This window comes from Eurosta solidaginis, chromosome 2, assembly GCF_040869045.1.
Source record: "Eurosta solidaginis isolate ZX-2024a chromosome 2, ASM4086904v1, whole genome shotgun sequence".
Lineage (NCBI taxonomy): Eukaryota > Metazoa > Arthropoda > Insecta > Diptera > Tephritidae > Eurosta > Eurosta solidaginis.
In genome coordinates, this window is record NC_090320.1 from 302,455,839 (window position 1) to 302,479,208 (window position 23,370).

General features: G+C 42.6%; 1 protein-coding gene across 1 annotated transcript; it reads right to left on the reverse strand.

Annotated features, from left to right (window-relative positions):
* Nucleotides 1–11,645: 11,645 nt before the first annotated feature.
* LOC137241326 (uncharacterized) lies at nucleotides 11,646–21,666 on the reverse strand. Its single transcript, XM_067768804.1, has 5 exons — nucleotides 21,345–21,666; nucleotides 17,981–18,159; nucleotides 17,778–17,904; nucleotides 17,416–17,707; nucleotides 11,646–13,374 (listed from the first exon to the last, which is right to left on the reverse strand). Exons 1-5 carry the CDS (start codon nucleotides 21,419–21,421, stop codon nucleotides 13,093–13,095), a joined length of 957 nt encoding a protein of 318 aa, XP_067624905.1. The 5' UTR covers nucleotides 21,422–21,666; the 3' UTR covers nucleotides 11,646–13,092.
* Between the last annotated feature and the right edge of the window lie 1,704 nt (nucleotides 21,667–23,370).

The following is a 23,370-nucleotide window of genomic DNA, read 5'->3' on the forward strand; positions in this document are numbered from 1 at the left end:
TTAACACGTTTATAGTTTTGGTATGGCCCGGGGGAAGGAGAGTATAAATGGTACGTCTTCAAGTTAGCATTGTTATATACCTGTTACAGCATATATATTCTGTCACACAAGTCTCATTAAATTGAAATCTGAGTAGTCGCCCATCGCAAATTAATTGTTATTAAAAAATTGAATATGAAATTTACAAATTCAATTAAAAATTGTCTAAAAGTAACAAACATGCAAAAACTACCGAAACGCATGCGTAGTGATCTTACAGAAGTAACACACACCGGTCAAGTAAGAAGAGAGTAAGGTAAAAGTCTAGTTGAGGGTCGACTGCTAATACGCTACCAAAAATATCGAGAGAAGTGTCAAAAGACGCGTATTAATCTCGAGAACAAAGGCGGAAAAGAAAAATTGTATCTCTGTCCGGAGATATTAGCAGTTGAAGTTGAAGATTTTCATGTGGTTGTTGTCGTGTTTGTACCCACAAAAAAAATTGTGCATCACCGTGGCGGTAGCCACGGTTATACCACACACCCGGACTTGGCATGGCGTAGCCCAGGGTTATTTTTTATAAGCGCGGCCGAAGGCCGCCAACGCATAAAGGTGTTCTGCGCAAATACCATGGAGGTACCCGTGGGTCTTTTTTCGGGTTTTTCGTTGATATCTTTTGAACGAGTCAAAATTTTTATTTTCCGCCTCCGCATTATTAATACTGATGTCAAGACGCGTCGTTTGACACCTCTCGATATTTTTGGTAGCGTATTAGCAGTCGACCCCTTAACTAGACTATTACCGAGATTCACTTGTGTTAGTAACATTTTACAAGCCGTTTCCGTATTCTTGCTATCGATGTCAATACGCGTTTTTGATACCCTCATCGACAATTGAAAAAATTTAGTACACCGTCTTTTAAAATGTTACCTTTGCCCTAAGGAATTATTTGAAAAGTAACATAAGCTTCTCAGTCCACCGAATGCGTCGCGAAAGGGACTCTTCTACGAAAGATAAAGCACACCTGGAACGTTAAGGTGGATTTACATAAACATTTTGGTCGCGTTTCTTCGCCTTGATATCGCTATTAATAAGTAAATAAATGTAAGACGCGATAACCTCCGAAGAGATCTAAGGCCGAGCTTCTCTTCCAATTTGCGTCGTGCTCCTCTTGATTTTCCCTACAAATTCGCCGGACGGGACCTACATGTTTTATGCCGACTCCGAACGCCATCTGCAAGGCAAATGAGTTTTCACTGAGAGCATTTCATGGCAGAAATACATTCGGAGTGCTTGCCGAACACTGCCGAGGGGCGACTCCGCTTAGAAAATTTTTCTTCTAATTGAAAAAGCTTGTTTCTAAAATTTTGATGTAGCTTTTCCCGAGGTGTGAACTCGGGGTATTCGGTGTGGTAGGCGGAGCTACCATCACACCACGGTGGACGCCATTAGATATCGCTATTAGAAAACAATAAAACGTCTTGTCATTTTTGTTTTCACTTAGAGGGGCCTGAAGCATTTGTGTGTATGTCCCATGTGTATATACATATATGCACTTAAGTTCAAGTGTCCTAGTGTATGCAAATATACATATATATATAGGTATGGTCAGAGGACGATTACCGCAATGTCCGCTTTAAAAATGCTAAACGTTGGGTCAACCAAAACTGGGGTATGAAATTTGCTCATCAAATTGAACCCACAATCTCTAAGGAGCGCGTAGTTTTTTGTGATGGCGATGGACCACTTGGCCATCCAAGGGTGTATATATGTCTGGTAAGCATAGCAAATTTAACAAAGAAGAAATATGTTCGAGCATTAATAAACTTATATTTAATTTCAAGGATAAGCCGGCAAAGCACTGGTGTCATTATTGCTTAAAATTATTTATAAAAGCAGAGCACGCAGAAAGGGTCCTATCGCAAACGGTGAAGAAATAAATTGAAAACTCATTCAGCACTTTTAACATTTTTTACATTGTAAAATATAATGGCACGTCGTATATAAAGATTATATTTACTAATAAATTTATTTGTGCTCTATTATCTTCGTGATTTTATTGCCTCTGTAGCCAATATATAAAGGTGACTGAATTTGTAGGGACGTGCAACTTGATGGCTGAGCTACCGTGTTGCGAGACAAAGCTAGGCCGTATAACTGCAGCGAATACAACAATAGTCGGGTGATCCATGTTCCCGAATGATCTCATTTAAATGTCAGGAACAAGCTAGAACTCATTGAAGGTGAACGGAGGTACCTAACTGGTGACCTGTTTGTCGCGTAGGCTTGATATAGCAGCCACACTCCGTTTGACAGTACTCAATTGGCGGCCGGGCTTTGTAAAATAGGTCACTGTAAGCTTAGTTTTAGAAAGCTTTCTAATGAACGCAAGTGCATCTTCCCGCAGCATACTACGGCAGCCGGTTCTAAGTACTACAGGAACTCATTTCAATAGAACTTACTAGGTTAGGTGGTAGCTGCCCTGATAGGGGAAGCTCACTTGGACAAAATGAAGGTCCGTTGTGATACCACATATAATCGGGAGATCCAAGTGAGTCGCGACCGATGTACTTTCGCCTAGTTCTGGCAAAAGCTGGGCAACCAAGCATAAAGTGATTTGATGATTCCACTACACAATCGTGTAGGTCAGGGAAACATACTCTTAGTCCCTAACCACGTTTGCACCGTTTGCCAGCACAGAATATATATGTTTGCGACATCCGCCCAATGCAGCTTCTGCCTTGGGCGGTGCCACTTTCCTAGATGTTCTGGTCTCCGCGACGGCAACCCCCCGATGGGTTTCATTGCGCCATGTTGCCAGGTCGCAAACCCCAATCTACCGGCTACCCCAATGCTTGTCCAAGGACGCCCAGTCCCAGGGCCACAACAGCAATTGCGTCCTGGCCTTCCTCAACCCAGGCGTAGTCACCCGTCACTTACTCCCAGAGTGGGGACGTCTCCCCCTATGCACTTCAGAATTCGTCAGTTAAACTGTAATGGATTAACTGGGAAGATCACGGAGATAGTCGATTTCATTAAGCGGCACAACATCCGCATTGCTGCGATTAAAGAGACTAAACTCACAGCAAGATCTGCACTGCAAACCTGTTCTGGGTATAATGTCCACAGAAAAGATCGCATGGGCGGAAACGGAGGCGGCCTCGCGTTTATCATACACCACTCTGTGCAATATCATATATTTGATCCTGGCATCGACCGCAGGGACAATGTCTTAGAACGTCAAGGCCTATCTGTCCGATCAGGCCATGCAAACCTAGAAATCATCAACATCTACATCCCTCTTGCCACGCCTTACTCACTGGCAACAATCGCATTATCTTAGGCGACTTTAATGCCCATCACGATCTATGGCATTCAAACTTGCGGGCGGACAGTAGGGGTGAGATGTTGGCGGATCAAATAGAAGAAACGACGTTCTGCACAATAAACGGAGACGCCCCCACACGTATGGTAGGAAGCGGTCACAGTTCGCCGGATATCTCAATCGTGAGCGCAGAACTCGTAAACTTCGTCAACTGGCAGCCGATGGTAACATTGGCATCCGACCACCTGCCTATACTTATTTCGTTCGAGCGTACCGCCGACTTAATCATTACAGAAAAACGCACTTTCATTAACTTTAAAAAAGGAAAGTGGGAGGAATACAAATCTTTTACAGACAACCTCTTTGCTGCCCTCCCTATCGCGACTGATGCCCGCCAAGGGGAGCGCGCTCTCCGCAAGGTCATTGAATCCGCCTCGGCACGTTTCATTCCCGCCGGGAGAATTCCCGAAATTCGGCCCCACTTTCCGGCGGAGGCCGCAAATTTAGCGAGAGAACGTGACCTTATAAGATAGCTGGACCCAGGCGAGCCCCAAATAAGGGACATAAACCAACGCATCAGATTGCTTGTGGATGAACACAAGCGGGCGAAATGGGAGGAGCACCTAAGAGGTTGTAACCTCTCTGCCGGTGTGGGTAAACTTTGGTCCACCGCAAAGTCCCCATCGAATCCGTCTAAGCACAATGACAAAGTTTCCATCGCCTTCGGCGATAAATTGCTGTCGGATTTGAAAAAATGCGCGAGCGCTCTCTGCCGTCAATATGTAATACATTCTACGGTCGACAAAGATAGACGGAGGGCCAACAGACACGCACATAAACAAATTCAGCGCGTCACCAATTACCATCACCGCCAGCGAGGTTGAAGATGCCATTGGTCACGCCAAACCATCCAAAGCAGTGGGCCCAGACGGCATAGTCATGCCGATGCTTAAAAGCCTAGGGAAAGAGGGTTTCAAATACTTAGCACATGTCTTCAACCTGTCTCTTTCCACCTTTATCATACCCGAAAAATGGAAAATGGCCAAGGTGGTCCCGCTACTAAAGCCTGGGAAACCAGCTAACATAGGAGAGTCGTATCGTCCGATATCTCTCCTATCGCCAGTAGCAAAGACGCTTGAAGCCATTTTGCTCCCTTACTTCCAAGCAAATTTGCAGCTAGCCTCTCATCAGCATGGCTTCAGAAAACTCCATAGCACCACCACCGCGCTAAATGCCATCAGCACCCAGATAAATTGCGGTTTAAATCAAAACCCCCACCATAGAACAGTACTCGTAGCGCTAGACCTATCAAAAGCTTTTGATACGGTCAACCATGGCACGTTACTGCAAGACCTGGAAGGGTCTACCCTTCCCCCATGTCTTAAAAGGTGGGCCGCAAATTATCTGGGTGGTCGGCAGGCATCGGTGCAATTTAGAAACGAAACATCAAAACCAAGAAGAATTAAACAAGGGGTGCCACAGGGTGGTGTCCTATCCCCACTTTTGTTTAATTTCTACATATCTAAGCTACCTTCATCACCAGAAGGAGTCACTATCGTTTCATACGCCGATGACTGCACAATAATGGCCACAGGCCCAAGCCCACAGATCGATGAGCTCTGCAACAGAATAAACGGCTACCTCCCTGATCTCTCCAGTTTTTTCGCCTCGCGAAACCTGGCATTATCACCGACTAAATCTTCGGCGACCTTATTTACAACATGGACGTCCCAAATTTCGACCATTTTGACCATCCACGTCGATGGCACTACGCTACCGACTGTCCTACACCCCAAAATCTTGGGTGTGACGTTTGATCAGGATCTACATTTTGGTGAGCACGCAGCCGCAATTGTACCGAAAATCCAGAGCCGTAATGAAATCCTCAAATCCCTTGCTCGCAGTACCTGGGGAAAAGATAAAGAAACGCTCATTACTACATACAAAGCCATTGGCCAGCCGTTTACGTGCTACGCGTCACCCATATGGTCGCCAAGCCTAAAAACTACCCACTGGAAGAAGCTACAGGCCTGCCAAAATACTGCTCTCAGAATCGCCACGGGCTGCCTTCTTATGTCCCCAGAACACCATCTACATAATGAGGCGAGAATACTCCCCATCAGGGAGAGAAATGAGATGCTAACCAAACAGTTCCTGTTGAATACCGAGAAACCTGGGCATCCAAACAGACATCTGACTGATGAGCCAACACCGCCTAGGGGCTTAAGGAGTCATTTCCGTAAGCATTTTGAGGAAATACGGAAACTGAGAACCCAGCCGTATGAAGCAAAAAAACACAAACAGGTCCTTGGTGAACTCCACAAACAGGCGTCGGACCTTTATTTCAGGAATTGCCCGGTGAATCCAGTACTCAAAGAAAAGTACCCAAAACTTGTGGAAGAGGAACGCATACTCCCCAGGGAAACGCGTGTCACTCTTGCTCAACTTCGTTCTGGATACTGCAACAGGTTAAACTCTTACGTATCCAGAATCAACCCCGACATACAAAATGTATGCCCCGCTTGCAATGTGTCCCCACATGACACCAACCATCTCTTTAATTGTAATGTAGAACCAACGCCTCTAACACCCCTTTCATTATGGGCCACCCCTGTTGAAACAGCAAGTTTCCTTGGATTCCCGTTAGAGGATATTGATGACAATTTGTGATCGGTTGCGGCTGTTAGGTGGGGCGAAGTATTGCTACAACAACAACAACAACAACCTCCTGCCATCCACTTTCGGCCAGAAAGGTCTTGCTACCCTGCAAGACGTGGTGTCTGCCCAACGTTTGCTGAGCTGAATCGAGGCCCAGCTATGGAGGAGCAAGCTACAGGTGGCCGTCGGAATCGCGAACTCCCTACAGCCATCTTCATCCGGTACAGTTGTACCGATGCGGGCTAAGAGATCGGTTGACACAAAATTGATTGCGCACTTATATAATGAAAGGACCTTACTGAGAGCGATTGTGAAATTAATTTCATTACTTTCCACCTCAACGAATGGTTCAGAACACATATCGCACAGGTGACGGTAAACACTGGCATACGAAGCATGCAAGGCTGAAACTGTGTCGGTACTGGCGGTAGCCGACGGATAACCGACTGTACCGATGCGGTGGATGTCCTCGACGGTTTCAATGTGTTCATATTAAATCGTTTTCGAGATGGTCCAGTTAGTACCTTTCGAAAAGCGAAGGAGACCCCTACTCTTCGTTGTCATTTCGACATATACCACATCTGCTCTCCGATCTGTTCAAGAGCTAACGAGGGTTCAGACGAAGTAACTAGCGAAGTATTTTTTCTTAACTTGCAAGTCGAAAAGATTTCCCGAACAGTTTTATAGAAGTAAGGCTATTACATACATAAATGTATGAGTTTAACACCTCGTCAAAAATACTCTCTAGGAATCCCACTCCTCTGGGATATCTGAGAGATGATGGTGGGGACTGGTCGATAAGTAGCGAGGTGTGCCTAGGAGCTTTTACTGGACAATCATTTTTCCGATGTCCCAGTTGCGCAGGGATCTTCGCCTGCATGGTCGGCGGTCGTTGGCCATGCAGAAGTGCCTGATATTCCAATACGGGAAAGTCAAATGGTCGTTCAAGCCCTATAAGTCTCCGGACCCGGATGGAATCATTCCTGCGCAACTTCAAAAGTCTTTGGGGATTTCCTGCCGCTGGTTGGCCATCATCTACACTAACTGCCTCAGGCTGAACTATATCCCGAAATCTTGGCACACGGGTAGGGTTATCTTCATTTCGAAGGCCGGAAGAAGCTCTCATGTATCACCTAAGGATTTCAGGTCAATCAGTCTCTCGCCGTTTCTTCTTAAGACGTTTGAGCGGTTGATTGACCTGTACCTACGGGAAAGGATATCTCGGGGGTTACTGTCGGCTTCACAGAATGCGTACCGCAAGGGCATATCGACGGAAACGGCTCTCCATTCGATTGTAAAGCAAATAGAGGGGTCCCTAGAACACAAAGAGTATGCTATGGGTGCCTTTCTAGACATGTTGTTGTTGTTGTTGTAGCAGTGCTTCGCCCCACCTAACAGCCGCGACCAATCACATATTGTCATCAATATCCTCTAACGGGAGTCCAAGGAAACTTTCTGTTTCAACAGGGGTGGACAATAATGAAACGGGTGTTAGAGGCGTTGGTTCCACATTACAATTAAAGAGATGGTTGGTGTTATGTGGGGACACAATGCAAGCGGGCATACATTTTGTATGTCGGGGTTGATTCTGGATAGGTAAGAGTTTAACCTGTTACAGTATCTAGAACGAAGTTGAGCAAGAGTGACACGCGTTTCCCTGGGGAGTATGCGTTCCTCTTCCACAAGTTTTGGGTACTTTTCTTTGAGTACTGGATTCAGCGGGCAATTCCCGGCATAAATGTCCGACGCCTGTTTGTGGAGTTCACCAAGGACCTGCTTGTGTTTTATTGCTTCATACGGCTGGGTTCTCAGGTGCCGTATTTCCTCAAAATGCTTACGGAGATGACTCCTTAGGCCCCTAGGCGGTGTTGGCTCATCAATCAGATGTCTGTTTGGAGGGATTCAAGGGGTTGGGTAGCGCAACATATAGCTTCTCCAACCCAATTGTCAACCTCACCTTCGAGCGGCGAATCCCGTTTCACTAACAGACGAGGCTCTGGCGACCCCAAGCTCCTCATGGAACTTGGGGGTGGGGAGGGAGGGATGGCCTGAAGGTTCAATGTGACTATATAAATCGTCCCCGAGATGGTCGGGCCAGCACCTTAATGGTGCTGTGTTACCGGAGCGTATCGGATCTGTATCCGACAAAGGACCATCACATCGATAACACTCCCCAAAGCCTTCCGGGAGTCACCTAATCGCTACAACAACAACCACAACATTTCTGTTTGGATGCCCAGGTTTCTCTTTCTTCGGCGTAGGAAACGATAGTGACTCCTTCTGGTGGTGAAGGAAGCTTTGATATGTAGAAATTAAACAAAAGTGGGGGATAGGACACCTCCCTGTGGCACCTCTTGTTTAATTCTTCTTGGTTTTGATGTTTCGTTTCTAAATTGCACCGATGCCTGCCGACCACCCAGATAATTTGCGGTCCACCTTTTAAGACATGGGGGAAGGGTAGATCCTTCCAGGTCTTGCAATACCGAGCCATGGTTGACCGTATCAAAAGCTTTTGATAGGTCTAGCGCTACGAGTACTGTTATATGGTGGGGGTATTGATTTAAACCGCAATTTATCTGGGTGCTAATGGCATTTAGCGCGGTGTTAGTGCTAAGGAGTTTTCTGAAGCCATGCTGATGAGGGGCTAGCTGCAAATTTGCTTGGAAATAAGGGAGCAAAATGGCTTCAAGCGCCTTTGCTACTGGCGATAGGAGAGATATCGGACGATACGACTCTCCTATGTAAGCTGGTTTCCCAGGCTTTAGTAGCGGGACCACCTTGGCCATTTTCCATTTCTCGGGTATAACAAAGGTGGAAAAAGACATGCGCTAAGTATTTGAAACCCTCTTTCCCTAAGCTTTTAAGCATCGGCATGGCTATGCCGTCTGGGCCCGCTGCTTTGGATGGTTTAGCGCGACCAATGGCGTCCTCAACCTCTTTAGCGGTGATATTGATTGGTGACGCGCTGAATTTGTGTTTATGTGCGTGTCTATTGGCCCTCCGTCTATCTTTGTCGACCGTAGAATGCATAATATATTGTCGGCAGAAAGCGCTCGCGCATTTTTTCGTATCCGACAGCACTTTGTCGCCAAAGGCGATGGAAACTTTGTCTTTGTGCTTAGTCGGATTCGATAGGAACTTTAGAGTGGACCAAAGTTTACCCACACCGGTAGAGAAGTTACAACCTCTTAGGTGCTCCTCCCATTTCGCCCGCTTGTATTCATCCACAAGCAATCTGATGCGTTGGTTTATGTCCCTTATTTGGGGGTCGCCTGGGTCGAGCTATCTTATAAGATCACGTTCTCTCGCTAAATTTGCGGCCTCCGCCGGGAAGTGGGGCTGAATTTCGGGAATTCTCCCGGCGGGAATGAAACGTGCCGAGGCGGATTCAATGACCTTGCGGAAAGCACGCTCCCCTTGGCGGGCATCAGTCGGGATAGGGAGGGCAGCAAAGAGGTTGTATGTAAAATATTTGTATTCCTCCCATTTTCCTTTTTTAAAGTTTATGAAAGGGCGTTTTTCTGTAACGATGAAGTCGGCGGTACGCTCGAACGAAATAAGTATAGGCAGGTGGTCGGATGCCAATGTTACCATCGGCTGGCAGTTGACGCAGTTTACGAGTTCTGCGCTCACGATTGAGATATCCGGCGAACTGTGACCGCTTCCTACCATACGTGTGGGGGCGTCTCCGTTTATTGTGCAGAACGTCGTTTCTTCTATTTGATCCGCCAACATCTCACCCCTACTGTCAGCCCGCAAGTTTGAGTGCCATAGATCGTGGTGGGCATTGAAATCGCCTAAGATAATGCGATTGTTGCCAGTGAGTAAGGCTCTGATATTAGGGCGGTATCCATTGGGGCAGCAGGTGGCAGGAAGGATGTAGATGTTGATGATTTCTAGGTTTGCATCGCCTGACCGGACAGATAGGCATTGACGTTCTAAGTCTCTGCGGTCGATGCCAGGATCAAATATATAATATTGCACAGAGTGGTGTATGATATACGCGAGGCCGCCTCCATTTCCGCTCTCGCGGTCTTTCCTGTGGACATTATACCCAGAGCAGGTCTGCAATGCAGACCTTGCTGTGAGTTTAGTCTCTTGAATCGCAGCAATGCGGATGTTGTGCCGCTTCATGAAATCGACTATCTCCGTAATCTTCCCAGTTAGTCCATTACAGTTTAACTGCAGAATTCTGAAGTGCATAAGGGGAGACGCCGCCACTTTGGGGTAAGTGACGGGTGACTACGCCTGGGTTGTGGAAGGCCAGGACGCAATTGCTGTTGTGGCCCTGGGACTGGGCGTCCTTGGGCAAGCATTGGGGTACCCGTATGATTTGGGTTTGCGACCTGGCAACATGGCGCGATGAAACCCGTCGGGGAGACCAGAACATCTAGGAAAGGCAGGAGCTGCATTGGGCGGATTTCGCAAACATATACCAAGAGTCTGTTTCCCATTTCTCAGGACCGGGGTCAGGAGACGGACGCGGATTGGATTCGATGCCTTCCCGGAGTAAGAGAATATGGAGCAGTCCTGCTGCAAGGAGCTGCTGGGAGGATGACAATTTGTGGGAGAGACGCAACAAATTAAATGGGGTTACACTGAAATGAGTACTTGGTCGGGAAAAATCCCGAGTCGCTCCGGTACATAGAACCGACTGCCTTGGGAAGCTGCTGAAATAATTGGGTTCACTAAGGCTCACCTATCAATGGTCTTTGGGGTTTTGACAGGGCACTGTCCCATGGGTATCCATGCGGTACGTCTCAATATACTGGAAACTCCATCCTGCTGCAGCTGTATGGAGGATGATGGGGTGGAATCACCAAATCACTTTATGCTTGATTGCCCAGCTTTTGCCAGAACTAGGCTAAAATACTTCGGCCGCGACTCACTTGGGTCTCCCGAGGATTTATCCAAGTTGAGATCGGTATCATTCGGAGCTTTATCGTTGCTACCCAACGCTTCTATAAGTAGCTAAATCTAAGTAACCGTTGTTGTTGTTGTTGTTGTAGCAATGTTCGCCCCACCTAATAGCCGCGACCGATAACAAATTGTCATCAATATCCTCTAACGGGAGGCCAAGGAAACTTGCCGTTTCAACAGGGGTGGACCAAAAGGAAAGGGGTGTTAGAGGCGTTGGTTCCACATTACAATTAAAGAGATGGTTGGTGTCATGTGGGGACACATTGCAAGCGGGGCATACATTTTGTATGTCGGGGTTGATTCTGGATAGGTAAGAGTTTAACCTGTTACAGTATCCAGAACGAACCGTTATTTTTGGTGTATGTCGTATCACAACGGACCTTCGTGTTGTCCAAGTGAGCTATCCTTATCAGGGCAGCTACGACCTAACCTAACTCCTCTTCAGGTTAACTCTGAGTTAAAACGTTAACTTGTCGTTCTGCAAGTGGGCCTGAATGCACAATTTCAGAGCGATTATTTATTGCAGACTATGATCAATAAAAAACTTGTTTGTCCTGAAAATTCGTAGTAGATCCTTGGTAAAACGTAATCGCATAGCAAATTTATATTTTTTCGAAAAATGTAGTAAATGTTCTACGAGGGTAGTGAAGTTTAAACCCCTAGAGTTGTCACCACGTAGAAAACTTGCAGTGTCAACAGGGTTGTTGGAATAGTGGGTTTTAGATGGCCAGTTTTTAGTAGTCGGAGAAAATCAAACACAAAATTGATTGCACACTTAAATAATGAAAGTATGTAATAAAATATTTTAATATATTTATTTGTGAAAACCGAACCCTTAACTTAAATGATTTAATCACTATCATTTAGTTGTCTATAAGAAATATTTGTTTGGCTTTCAGCACAAATGTTACGTTAAATTTTAGAAATTAGAGAAAAATGTTTTAATTATACTTAAGTAATATTAAAAAAAAAAATTAAGAAAACACAATATCAAAGTTTCTATTGTTGCCAATATGTTTGTAAGTATGTTTATGACCAAAAACAACTTATAACTAACTAAATGTTATTTTACGTTCAAATGCTTATGAAAGGGAATCAATATGCATGTGTGTATACTTAATTGTAGGATATATAATTGTATGTTTAATATAAGTGTATATGCATATGTGTGTATTGTTTTAAAGTTTTCTTTGTTCTTGCACTTTAGATGGATTTCATTGAAACTTATTACTGCAGTATCCCAATAAAAGTTTTATCAAAAACATGTATATAAGCATATGCCTATACAATATTATATTATAAACAAATATTAGGATATCATCGCGTTTAAATTTCTCGATTTTTACTAATGCAAAAGCAGCCACTCATAGAAAAAATCCATATCACGAATTAGTTCGTGCTAATAAAAGAATCAAAGAAAAAAACGTGTATTTAATTCATCACATTCATCTGTCTTCCAAACTTGCCTTTCTTTGATACGAGGTCATTCCATTTTAAAGTTCTAACCAAATGTAGCTGCCCCGTTAGAGGCAATGTGTGAGAATAGGCACATATGCGCGCATGTGTGCATGTTAAACGTAAAACGTTTCAACAAATAAAAAATTCTCCATTACTTGCATCCGCATCGTCGACGCTACCAATTCTTTATTGGTCCCAGCATTTGGCTTTGGATCTTAACTTTCAGCTGGTTTGGGCTTAGAGATGGATGCTGTATCACCGAAATAAGTCACATAGTTCTGATTACGTTCCATGAAGATGCTCGTAAATCAAATTTAAAAATATTAATATACGAAAAAAATTCCATGAACACATTACAGAACCAGTATGGAATTGTACACTTGAAATCGGAGATGAAAATTTAACCACAAATACATAGATGATTAAGCATCGAGGAGTGTTCAACTTCGTTGATGTATAACCAAACGATATCATCTAGTAATATTGAGTTGTTGAGTTCATCTGTGCACGACTATCATACTGTTTCTGCATTTGTTTCGATCGTGGTTGTGAATGCTGCGGCCATTTGTGTTGTTGCCGCTGCCTTGTACTTTGCTGCTCATGCAATGCTATCTGCTATCTGTAGCCTCATATGAATTTCATCTAAAACACCAAACACTTAACGTTCTAGTTACTAATAGATAGTATATCTGAATTTGAATATAAACGTTTATAATATTGTCAAAAAGTATTTGGCTAATAAAAACCACTGGTCACCAGAGGTTCCGTGGTACGGCGTAACCTTCTTTTGTTACAAATATATTGCGATCGGAGTATTCTTCTCTTTTAGCAATGCTACCCTCCTTTTGTTTAATTGCACCAGAGCCACCTGCATTATCGTAAGTTGTCACGGTCTCCGATTTACCATTTACGGTACGAGTTATAGTTGTTGTAGTGTTGCCTTGAGAATCCTTGGTAATTTTAGTAGTCTCATAGCTACCATCCGGTTTTCGTATGGTCTTCGACATAACACTCTGGCTGAACATTTTTGGCCCCTAATTAGAGACAGTAGCGCATGTTAACCAAACATTAAAAAAAATACAATACATAAACATGTAGGTACATATTTTAAAAGATGAAAAAGGGCACACATATCTTTCATACGGAAATAGTCTCAAAATGATCCCGAAGTGAACTGCGCGAATGCCCACTTCAACTTAGCATCAGTAGAGGAATTCTGTATCTTTATTAACGACGTTCGCCATCGCTACTACCCCGCAGTCAAAGTAGGTAGCAAACATTCTAGTAAATTGACTAGAATTTTGTCTGCCGGGTTCGTTGATGCGCGAGCGATTTCTACCAGCACTTTGCAACGCATACTTCAGTTAACAAAGCTAGATACCGTAGAAATCAACGGGCACATGAAAACAAACACGATCACATAGCACCTAACCGTTACTTCTGCAGATTAAAAACCCCAATAAAAAAGGCCAAGTCTTCTAAATCAATAGGCCCAGACGGAATAGCTATGCCGGTGCTAAAATACCTTGAGCATAAAGATATCAGCTAACTTGAGCATGTTTTTAAACGGTTTTATTTAGCTTGACTTGACAGGCAAGCCGCACGGCCGCATGCACGGTCGTTGTGAACGAATTTTGTGATTGAAATTTAAGTAACTTCCCGATAAGCCACAAGTTTGAAACTTGGAATATAGTTCAGAACCAGATGACAATGCCATAATAGGAAAAAAAATCTCCGCTAGGTGGCGCAAGGATCGAGTTATTCTCAAAAATCGTATTTGTGGTCCGATTTGGCTCATATTTGGAACACATAATACATTCAAGAATAGAAAGCGACCTATGAAAAAAATTCCCGCTAGGTGGCGCAAGCATCGAGATATGCACAACAATCGTATTTGTGGTCCGATTTGGCTCATATCTGGAACACATAATACATACAAGAATAGAAAGCGACCTATGAAAAAAAATCGTCGCTAGGTGGCACAAATATCGAGATATTCAAAAAAATCGTATTTGTGGTCCGTTTTGGTCCATAATTGGAACACATAATACATACATGAATAGAAAGTGACCTATGATGTCCGATTTGGCTCATATTTCGAACAAATATTACATACAGTCCGGTAGAAGTGACATCAAAACATTTTGGAGTTTGAGGGGGAAAAGCATACGTGGCGCAGAGTCGAGTAAAGTCTTAGGAAGGATTATGTATTGAGGACTTAGATTGTAACAAATTGTCAGGAAAGAGTCCTTGTAATAATGAGCCACTAAATGAACTAAATAGAATGAGAAATAATAGGCAATTAAATAAAGACTAAAAACTTGAAAATAAAATAATTAAAAAGAAATTTTTAAGTTAAACGGTTTTATTGAAAACAATACATGAAATAATAATAATACTGAAAGCTAGAAAATAATTAGGTAGGTCTTAGGTACTAGTCATCACACTCCTCATCAATGTAGGGCGTTTATCAGACAATTAAATAAAAGCGTTTGACGCATCAAATTTCTATTGATAGTCATATATAAGACCAACTGAACCGTAATCAGGTTATGCTACGCCTTACATTTTTAGAAATTTCACGCGCCCAACGCTTTTATTTAATTGTTTGATCAACGCCCCAGATTGATGAGGAATGTGATGACTAGTACCTAGGACCTGCCTAATTATTTTCTAGCTTTTAGTATTATTTCATGTAAGTATTGTTTTCAATAAAACCGTTTAACTTACAATTTTTTTTTTATTATTTTATTTAATTGTCGTTTTAGCCTGTCTCATACCCGTACAATGGAAAACGGCAAGGATAGTCTCACTACCAAAGCCTGGAAACGCAGCTTATGATGGTCAGTCGTATCTACTGAGGTTTTTTTTTTAGCCAGTAGCTAAGACGTTGGAAACCGTTCTGTTTCCCTGGTTTAAACGCAAAGACTCGCCCGCGGTTAGGCAGCCATCAGCATGGCTTCCTTAAAATGCATATCACTACAGCCGCGCTAAACGACATAAGCACCCATAGACATAGAAGATTCAACCCTTTACCCGTGGTCTAAAAAATGGAGCAATATTTTCTATAACGACGACTCCTTTAATATACAAATAAGTTTTCAAAATAATTAACTATGTACCCAATCTTTCTGTTTTTTCAACTCGTGCGATCTGAAACTATAGCCGACAAAGTTCACGGCCACTCTATTCAAGAAGTGGTAGAATGTACAAGTGACGCAAATATTGGACGCACACGTCGATGACGATAAGCTACCGTTTGTCAGTCAGTCAAAGATCTTAGGTGTAACCCTGGACAGAACTTTTGCCTTCAAGGCACATGCCTCCGAAATTTAATATAAAGTACAAAACCCAATGATAATCTTCAAGTCGCTTGCTGGCAGCACAATTTACAAAGCAAAAACACCCACTGAAAAAAACTGCAGGCATAACAGAATACTGCACTCAGATGGTGTTCTGGGGACATAAGAAGACAGCCCGTGGCGATTCTGAGAGCAGTATTTTGGCAGGCCTGTAATTTCTTCCAGTGGGTGGTTTTTAGGCTTGGCGACCATATGGGTGACGCGTAGCACGTAATCGGCTGGCTAATTGCTTTGTATGTGGTCAAGAGCGTTTCTTTATCTTTTCCCCAGGTACTGCCAGCAAGGGATTTGAGGATTTTATTACGGCTCTGAATTCTTGGAACAATTGCGGTTGCGTGCGCACCAAAATGTAGATCCTGATCAAACGTCACACCCAAGATTTTGGGGTGTAGGACAGTCGGTAGCGTAGTGCCATCGACGTGGATGTTCAATATGGTCGACATTTGGGGCGTCCATGTTGTAAATAAGGTCACGGAAGATTTAGTCGGTGACAATGCCAGGTTTCGCGAGGCGAAAAAACTGGAGAGATCAGGGAGATAGCCGTTTATTTTATTGCATAGCTCATCGATCTCTGGGCCTGGGCCTGTGGCCATTATTGTGCAGTCATCGGCGTAGGAAACGATTGACTCCTTCCAGTGGTGAAGGTAGCTTAGATATGTAGAAATTAAACAAAAGCGGGGATAGGACACCGCCCTGTGGCACTTCTTGTTTAATTCTCCTTTGTTTTGATGTTTCGTTTCTGAATTGCACCGATGCCTGCCGACCACCCAGATAATTTGCGGTCCACCTTTTAAGACATGGAGGAAGGGTAGACCCTTCCAGGTCTTGCAGTAAAGAGCCATGGTTGACCGTATCAAAAGCGCTACGAGTACTGTTCTATGGTGGGGGTATTGATTCAAACCGCAATTTATCTGGGTGCCAATGACATTTAGCGCGGAGGTAGTGCTATGGAGTTTTCTGAAGACATGCTGATGAGGGGCTAGCTGCAAATGTGCTTGGAAATAAGGGAGCAAAATGGCTTCAAGCGTCTTTGCCACTGGCGATAGGAGAGATATCGGACGATATGACTCACCCACGTTAGCTGGTTTCCCAGGCTTTAGTAGCGGGACCACCTTGGCCATTTTCCATTTCTCGGGTATGACAGAGGTGGAAAGAGACAGGTTGAAGACATGCTCTAAATATTTGAAACCCTCTTTCCCTAGGTTTTTAAGCATCGGCATGGCTATGCCGTCTGGGCCCACTGCTTTGGATGGTTTAACGCGACCAATGGCGTCCTCAACCTCTCTAGCGGTGATGGTAATTGGTGACGCGCTGAATTTGTGTTTATGTGCGTGTCTATTGGCTCTCCGTCTATCTTTGTCGACCGTAGGATGCATTATATATTGTCGGCAGAGAGCGCTCGCGCATTTTTTCGCATCCGACAGCACCTTATCGCCAAAGGCGATGGAAACTTTGTCTTTGTGCTTAGTGGGTTAGCACAGTCGTTATTGTATGTAAAAAATCAAAAGTTAAAATTTCGACAAGTCGCGTCGTTGAAGTAAATTCGCCTAGGGGTCAATATTTTAAAGTTATAACCATTAAAAATTGTTAAAAAGTAGCTTATCCCAGGGTTGTGGAACATCCCCAAATATACAGCAAGCAGAACCTTCCAAACTATTGTCTACCTATGTGACAAATTTTCATCTAAATCCTTTTAAACATTAATATACACACCTGATAGGTTCCCTCGAAAACCCCACCACTAAATGGTGTAGGCCCACGTGGAATCATAGGAGTCATAGGTGTCATCATGTCCGGACGGGGACGTGGCAAGCGGGATTGCCTTGGAGTATCATCCATATCAAGAGTTCCATGGATTTTACCCATAATTATTTCCGCATCACTCAATTTCGGTTTACGTATAGGGTTGCGTATAGCCTTGTTATCATTGCGTGGCAAAATATTAGGTAAATCTTCATTGGGTGATAAGCGTTGCATTAATGAATGCAATTGGTCTGCATAGATTCTTAAAGAAAAATATTTAATGCATATCATTATTACCCTGTATTTCAAAAATGCAAAATAAATGAACTTACTCTCCATCTAGATCAGTGTCCATAATTTCTCCCTTTTGCTTTTCAAACTCCTTTATAATGTCAATTTTCTCAAAACCAGGCTTTAAAAAGTCCTCCTTTAGATCTTTGTCGATTTTGATGTCGACATCTATAATTGTAACAAGAAATTTCATTCGAAATGATCATTATCATTAAACTTTGATAAATTAAAAAAAAAAAAATACCTTCAAATTCATTAACGGCTTCCAAAATTTGCTGCATTTGACGCTCGAAATGTTTTTGCAATTCTAAAGGATTTGTAAAAATTTGGAACGCAAATTTACGATTATCATCAAAGAGCTCATCATCAGTCTCAGCCTCCTCGAACCACTGCGGCTTACGAAATTCATCCTTTGTAGTTGCCCTATCAATGTAAGCAAGTTTATAAAATATGAGAATTTATATTGAATAGTTGCCATTGCATAAGTCGTTGATTTAGACGTAACGGGAGCCGGGTCCCACTTTCATACTCTCAGCGACCTGCTAAAAAATTATATAAACGTTGGTTTTTTCTTCAAAACATCCTGAGCTCAACGTTAATTCCTCCAATACAGATAGGGTACTTTTCACGAGTCGATACAAAACACCTCAACCTAAACCACCACCATTTCACGGAGTAAAGCGCTATCTAATCAGTAGAGTAATATCTCTATATTATTCTTTATAGCAAACTTAACAGATATAGGCTCATGTTGTTGTTATTGTAGCAGTGCTTCGCCCCATCCAACAGGCGCGATCGAGCACAAATTGTCATCAATATTTTTTAACGGGAGTCCTGTGAAGCTTGCTGTTTCAACAGAGGTGGACCATAATGAGAGGGGTGTTAGAGGCGTTGGTTCCACAATACACTTGAAGAGATGGTTAGTGTCGTGTGGGGACAAGTTACAAGCAGGACATATGTTTTGTATGTCGGGGTTGATTCTGGATAGGTAAGAGTTTAACCTGTTACAGCATCCAGATCGAAGTTGAGCTAGAGTGACTCGCGTTTCCATGGGGAGTGTGCATTCCTCTTCCGCAAGTTTAGGGTATTGTTCTTTGAGTACAGGATTCACTGGGCAATTCCTGGCATAGAGGTTCGACGCCTGTTTGTGAAGTTCACCAAAGACCTGCTTTTGTTTTTTGGCTTGTTGTTGTTGTTGTAGCAATGTTTTTTGGCTACATACGGCTGTGTTCTCAGATGCCGTATTTCCTCAGAATGCTTACGGAAATGACTGGGCGGTGTTGGCTCGTAAATCAGATGTCTGTTGGGATGCCCGGGTTTCTGGGTATTCAACAGGAAATATTTGTTTAGCATTTTATTTCTCTCCCTAATGGGGAGTATACTCCCCTCATTATGTACATGGTATTCTGGGGACATAAGAAGGCAACCCGTGGCTGTTCTGAGGGCAGTATTTTGCAGGCCTGTAGCTTCTTTAAGTGAGTAGAGTTTAGGATTGGCGGCCATATCGGAGACGCGTAGCACGCAATCAACCTGTTGTTGTTGTAGCGATAAGGTTTCTCTCCGAAGGCTTTGGGGAGTTTATCGATGTCATGGTCCTTTGCCGGATACAGATCCGGTACGCTCCGTTAACACAGCACCATTAAGGTGCTAGCACGACCACCTCGGAAACGATTTATATGGCCACATTAAACCTTCAGGCCATACCTCCCTCCCCACCCCCCAAGTTCCATGGGGTCGCCAGAGCCTCGTCTGTTAGTGAAACAGGATTCCCCGCGGATAGGTGAGGTTGACAATTGGGTTTGGAGAAGCTATATATTGAGCTGACAACCTGAAAGGGTTGCGCTACACAGCCCCTTGAATCTGGTATTTTAGTAGCCTCTTGCGACAGGCATACCTACCGTGGGTATATTCTGACCCCCTAACCCGCTGGGGGTACGATTTTGTCGACAATATATAATGCATTCTACGGTTGACAAAGTTAGACGGAGAGCCAACAGAAGCGCACATAAACATAAATTCAGCGCGTCCCCAATTACCATCACCGCCAAAAAATCTAAATTGCTTCTACGCAATCAACCTCTTTGGCGGTGATGGTAATTGGGGACGCGCTGAATTTATGTTTATGTGCGCTTCTGTTGGCCCCGTCTAAATTTGTCAACCGTAGAATGCATTATATATTGTCGGCAAAAGCGCTCGCGCATTTTTTCACATCCGACAACACTTTATGGCCAAAGGCGATGGAAATTTTGTCATTGTGCTTAGACGGATTCGATAAGGACTTTACGGTGGAGCAAGGCTTACCCACACCGGCATCAAGAAACAAAACATGAGTTAGACGCAGCGATTGAGTGCTTACTTATAACAGCAGCACTCCCATCCACCTCAATCCAATCACATTATCCTTACTACCGACCTCGGGGTACACAAGATTCGAATAATTACAATCAGAACACCTTAGTCAGTTGGAATATTGTACAGTTATCTCTGAAAAAGAAAGCATTAAATCGACTGCTGAGTGGAATATCACCCCATCTCAGAAAATATTTGAATAATGTACCACTTCAGAATTTTTTGCAAAATGCTCTATCTCAGATTTTGGGATGATTTAAAAGGTTAAATGTGGTCACATTAGTGCCTTAATGGTGCTTGTTACCGGAACGTACCGGATATATATCCGACAAAGGACGAATTCATAGAAGTTTTGTGCAGAACACCTGTCTGCATAAGTGTTTTTCTGTGCGACAAAAACATCAAGATTAGAAATTAAAAATCCACATGATACATAAAATTTGTTTCCAAATATCTCTTTGAACATAATTAAAGTTTTGGGTAATAGTCTAGTTGAGGGGTCGACTGCTAATACGCTACCAAAAATATCGAGTGAGGTGTCAAAAGAAGCGTATTAATCTCGAGAACAATAATCCGAAGGCGGAAAAGAAAAATTTTCTGTCTGGAGATATTTGCAGTTGAAGTTGGCGATTTCCATGTGGTTGTTGTTGTGTTCATACCCACAAAAAAAATTGTGTATCACCGTGGCGGTTATACCACACACCCGGACTTGGCATGGCGTAGCCCAGGGTTATTTTTTATAAGCGCGGCAGAAGGCCGCCAACGCAGAAAGGTGTTCTGCTCAAAAATACTATGGATCCGACCCCCGGTTTCGGAGGTACCCGTGGGTCTTGTTTTGGTTTTTCGTTAATATCTTTTGAATGCGTTAAAATTTTTATTTTCCGCCATCGGATTATTAATACTGATGTCAAGGCGCGTCGTTTGACACCTCTCTCGATATTTTTGGTAGCGTATTAGCAGTCGACCCCTCAACTACACTATTACCAAGTTTTGTTTTTCCACCCTCGGAAGTTGAATGGTGACTTATTTGGTGACAAATTTAAACAAACTTGGCAACTCTCTATAAAACAGGGATAACTTCCAAAATGCGCAGCCTCCGAACGTGTTCCTAGTCAAAGTATCTATCTAAATTATAAGAAAATACAAACTGTAGATATAATTATCGATTGATTTTTTTGTATGTATCTACATTAATTTCACCAATGCAATTTTTGCTATATTTTATGTATTTACATCATTTCTTAACCAATTAAACTTACTCATCTTGGAATTCAGTTCCGTCTGGATTTGAGGATTCCTTATCGTTCATTTTAAACATTTTACGCAAGACGTCCATTTTTTCTGAAGCACCGCTGCAGCTTAAAATATAATCAAATTGAAATAATCACACAATCTCAGGCCCAAATCTCTACTGCGACTGCAATTTTTGTAAAACTTTTGTTGTCACTAACAATTTGGTCGGCACGCCTTCAAGTTAAAATAATAAAAAGTAATTTTATTGTTTTTTTAGATGTGCAATCAATTTTCCAAATTTTCAACCGCAATGAAAGGAAGATTGTAAATTTTACCAAGTAGCGCAACTAACAGCAGATCGGTGAAAATTCGCACATTCACACGCACAGTTCTCGACTCAGTTACAAAAAAAAACTTTAGATTATTTAATTAAAATTTTAAAGTGAGATAATCCTTACAAATTTATGTATACAGAATATATATATGGCGTTTTTGTTGTTATTAAAACAATAGTTTTATTTATATTACAGCTTTTACCATTTTTTTTTTAACTTTGAAAAATCTTCGAACACCATTCCTTTATTATATGACATTCGACTGCCTAGTACACTGGCTTCCACTCTATTCGCAACATAACCTCTACTTAAGCTGCCAAACTATATAGTAAACAATGGAAAGGAATTTGCTCGAAAATTTTCTGTATGTGATACTCTTCTTCCTCTATTTTCCTTTAATATTGCATTCGTTTATCATGTCGGGCCCAGGAACAGGTGACTACCAAAAATCAGCTGATTGCTACTTTTTAAACCTCGTGTTCCAATGACACATGAACCACAAATCACACAAACAAATGAAACAACAATGTGAAACATATGAATCATTGTGAATGATGACTAAGAGTGATATCTTCTGCATAAACGTCAAAATTCCAAAGTGATTGAATCATCTGATTTGTATTTGACTATCGCTGTCTCTCTTTCTATCACCTGCTGAAGATAGGCGCCGCCATATTGAACAGCCTGTCAAAACGCTGAAAAGTAGCCATATTGAACAGCCTGTCAGGCAGTTGACAGATAAGATAACACACTTACGCCTCGATTCTGAGCGTTACCGGTAAAATAGTTCCAGAACATTATGTAACCGAATATCGTTACCAGTTCTTTTATTCGCGATTCTGGCCCAAGTGGTAACGCTGTCATCACCAAGAAACTCACCAGTGTCTGTGAAGAAATTTGAATGGTAGTTTTCTTCGCTTTCACGGTTGCCACTTTGGTCCATTTGAACCAAAAATGGTCCCTTCCGACCCCATTTGTTTCGCTGGTTCATTTTCTTCAATTTTGGTCCTTTTTAGGCAGTAGCCACGATTGGTGCTTTTCTTTCTTTTTCACTCAGGTAAAAATTCACAATATTGCCCAAAAATTCGCCACACTTTCGTCAGCCCCCATATTATTTTGAATTTACTTCAATGGAGCTCTCACCATAAAAAAATTGCTCAGTCAGTAGAATGTACCAGACCAATAACATTTCACCTAGGATATAACTAAGCCAGGCATTAAAAAGAAAAGTGTTGGCAAACATATTGTCGTTAATTGTTGATGAAATAACCGACTAATCAAAAAAAAAAACTCTTGTTTTATAATAATATTAATAACAGCTAGATATTTCGATCGGTTATACAACACTATGTAAAATATATGAAAATAAAAATTTCTTCTCGCCTAGCATAGCTTATAGCGAGCACTCTGTCGTGAGCCTAACACTTTCAAAACTTATACAAAGAAATTCGATGCATTACTTCTCGTTTGGAACTTTGATATTTAAATCTTTCTCACCCAGCTCAATGAGTTCAAGGAATTCCAGGACTATTGTGGTGTTAAGCCACGCAAGGTAATTGAAAACTAAGTATCTTCGCACAAGAAATATTTTAACTCGAAGGCAGAAGGAAGCGAATGCAAAAGAGATTTGATTTCGGAAGAAATGTTTTGTATAAAATAATTCCCGTAGGCGCTAACAGAATCCCTGAGTCTTGGGATCAAAACTCACACTTACTGA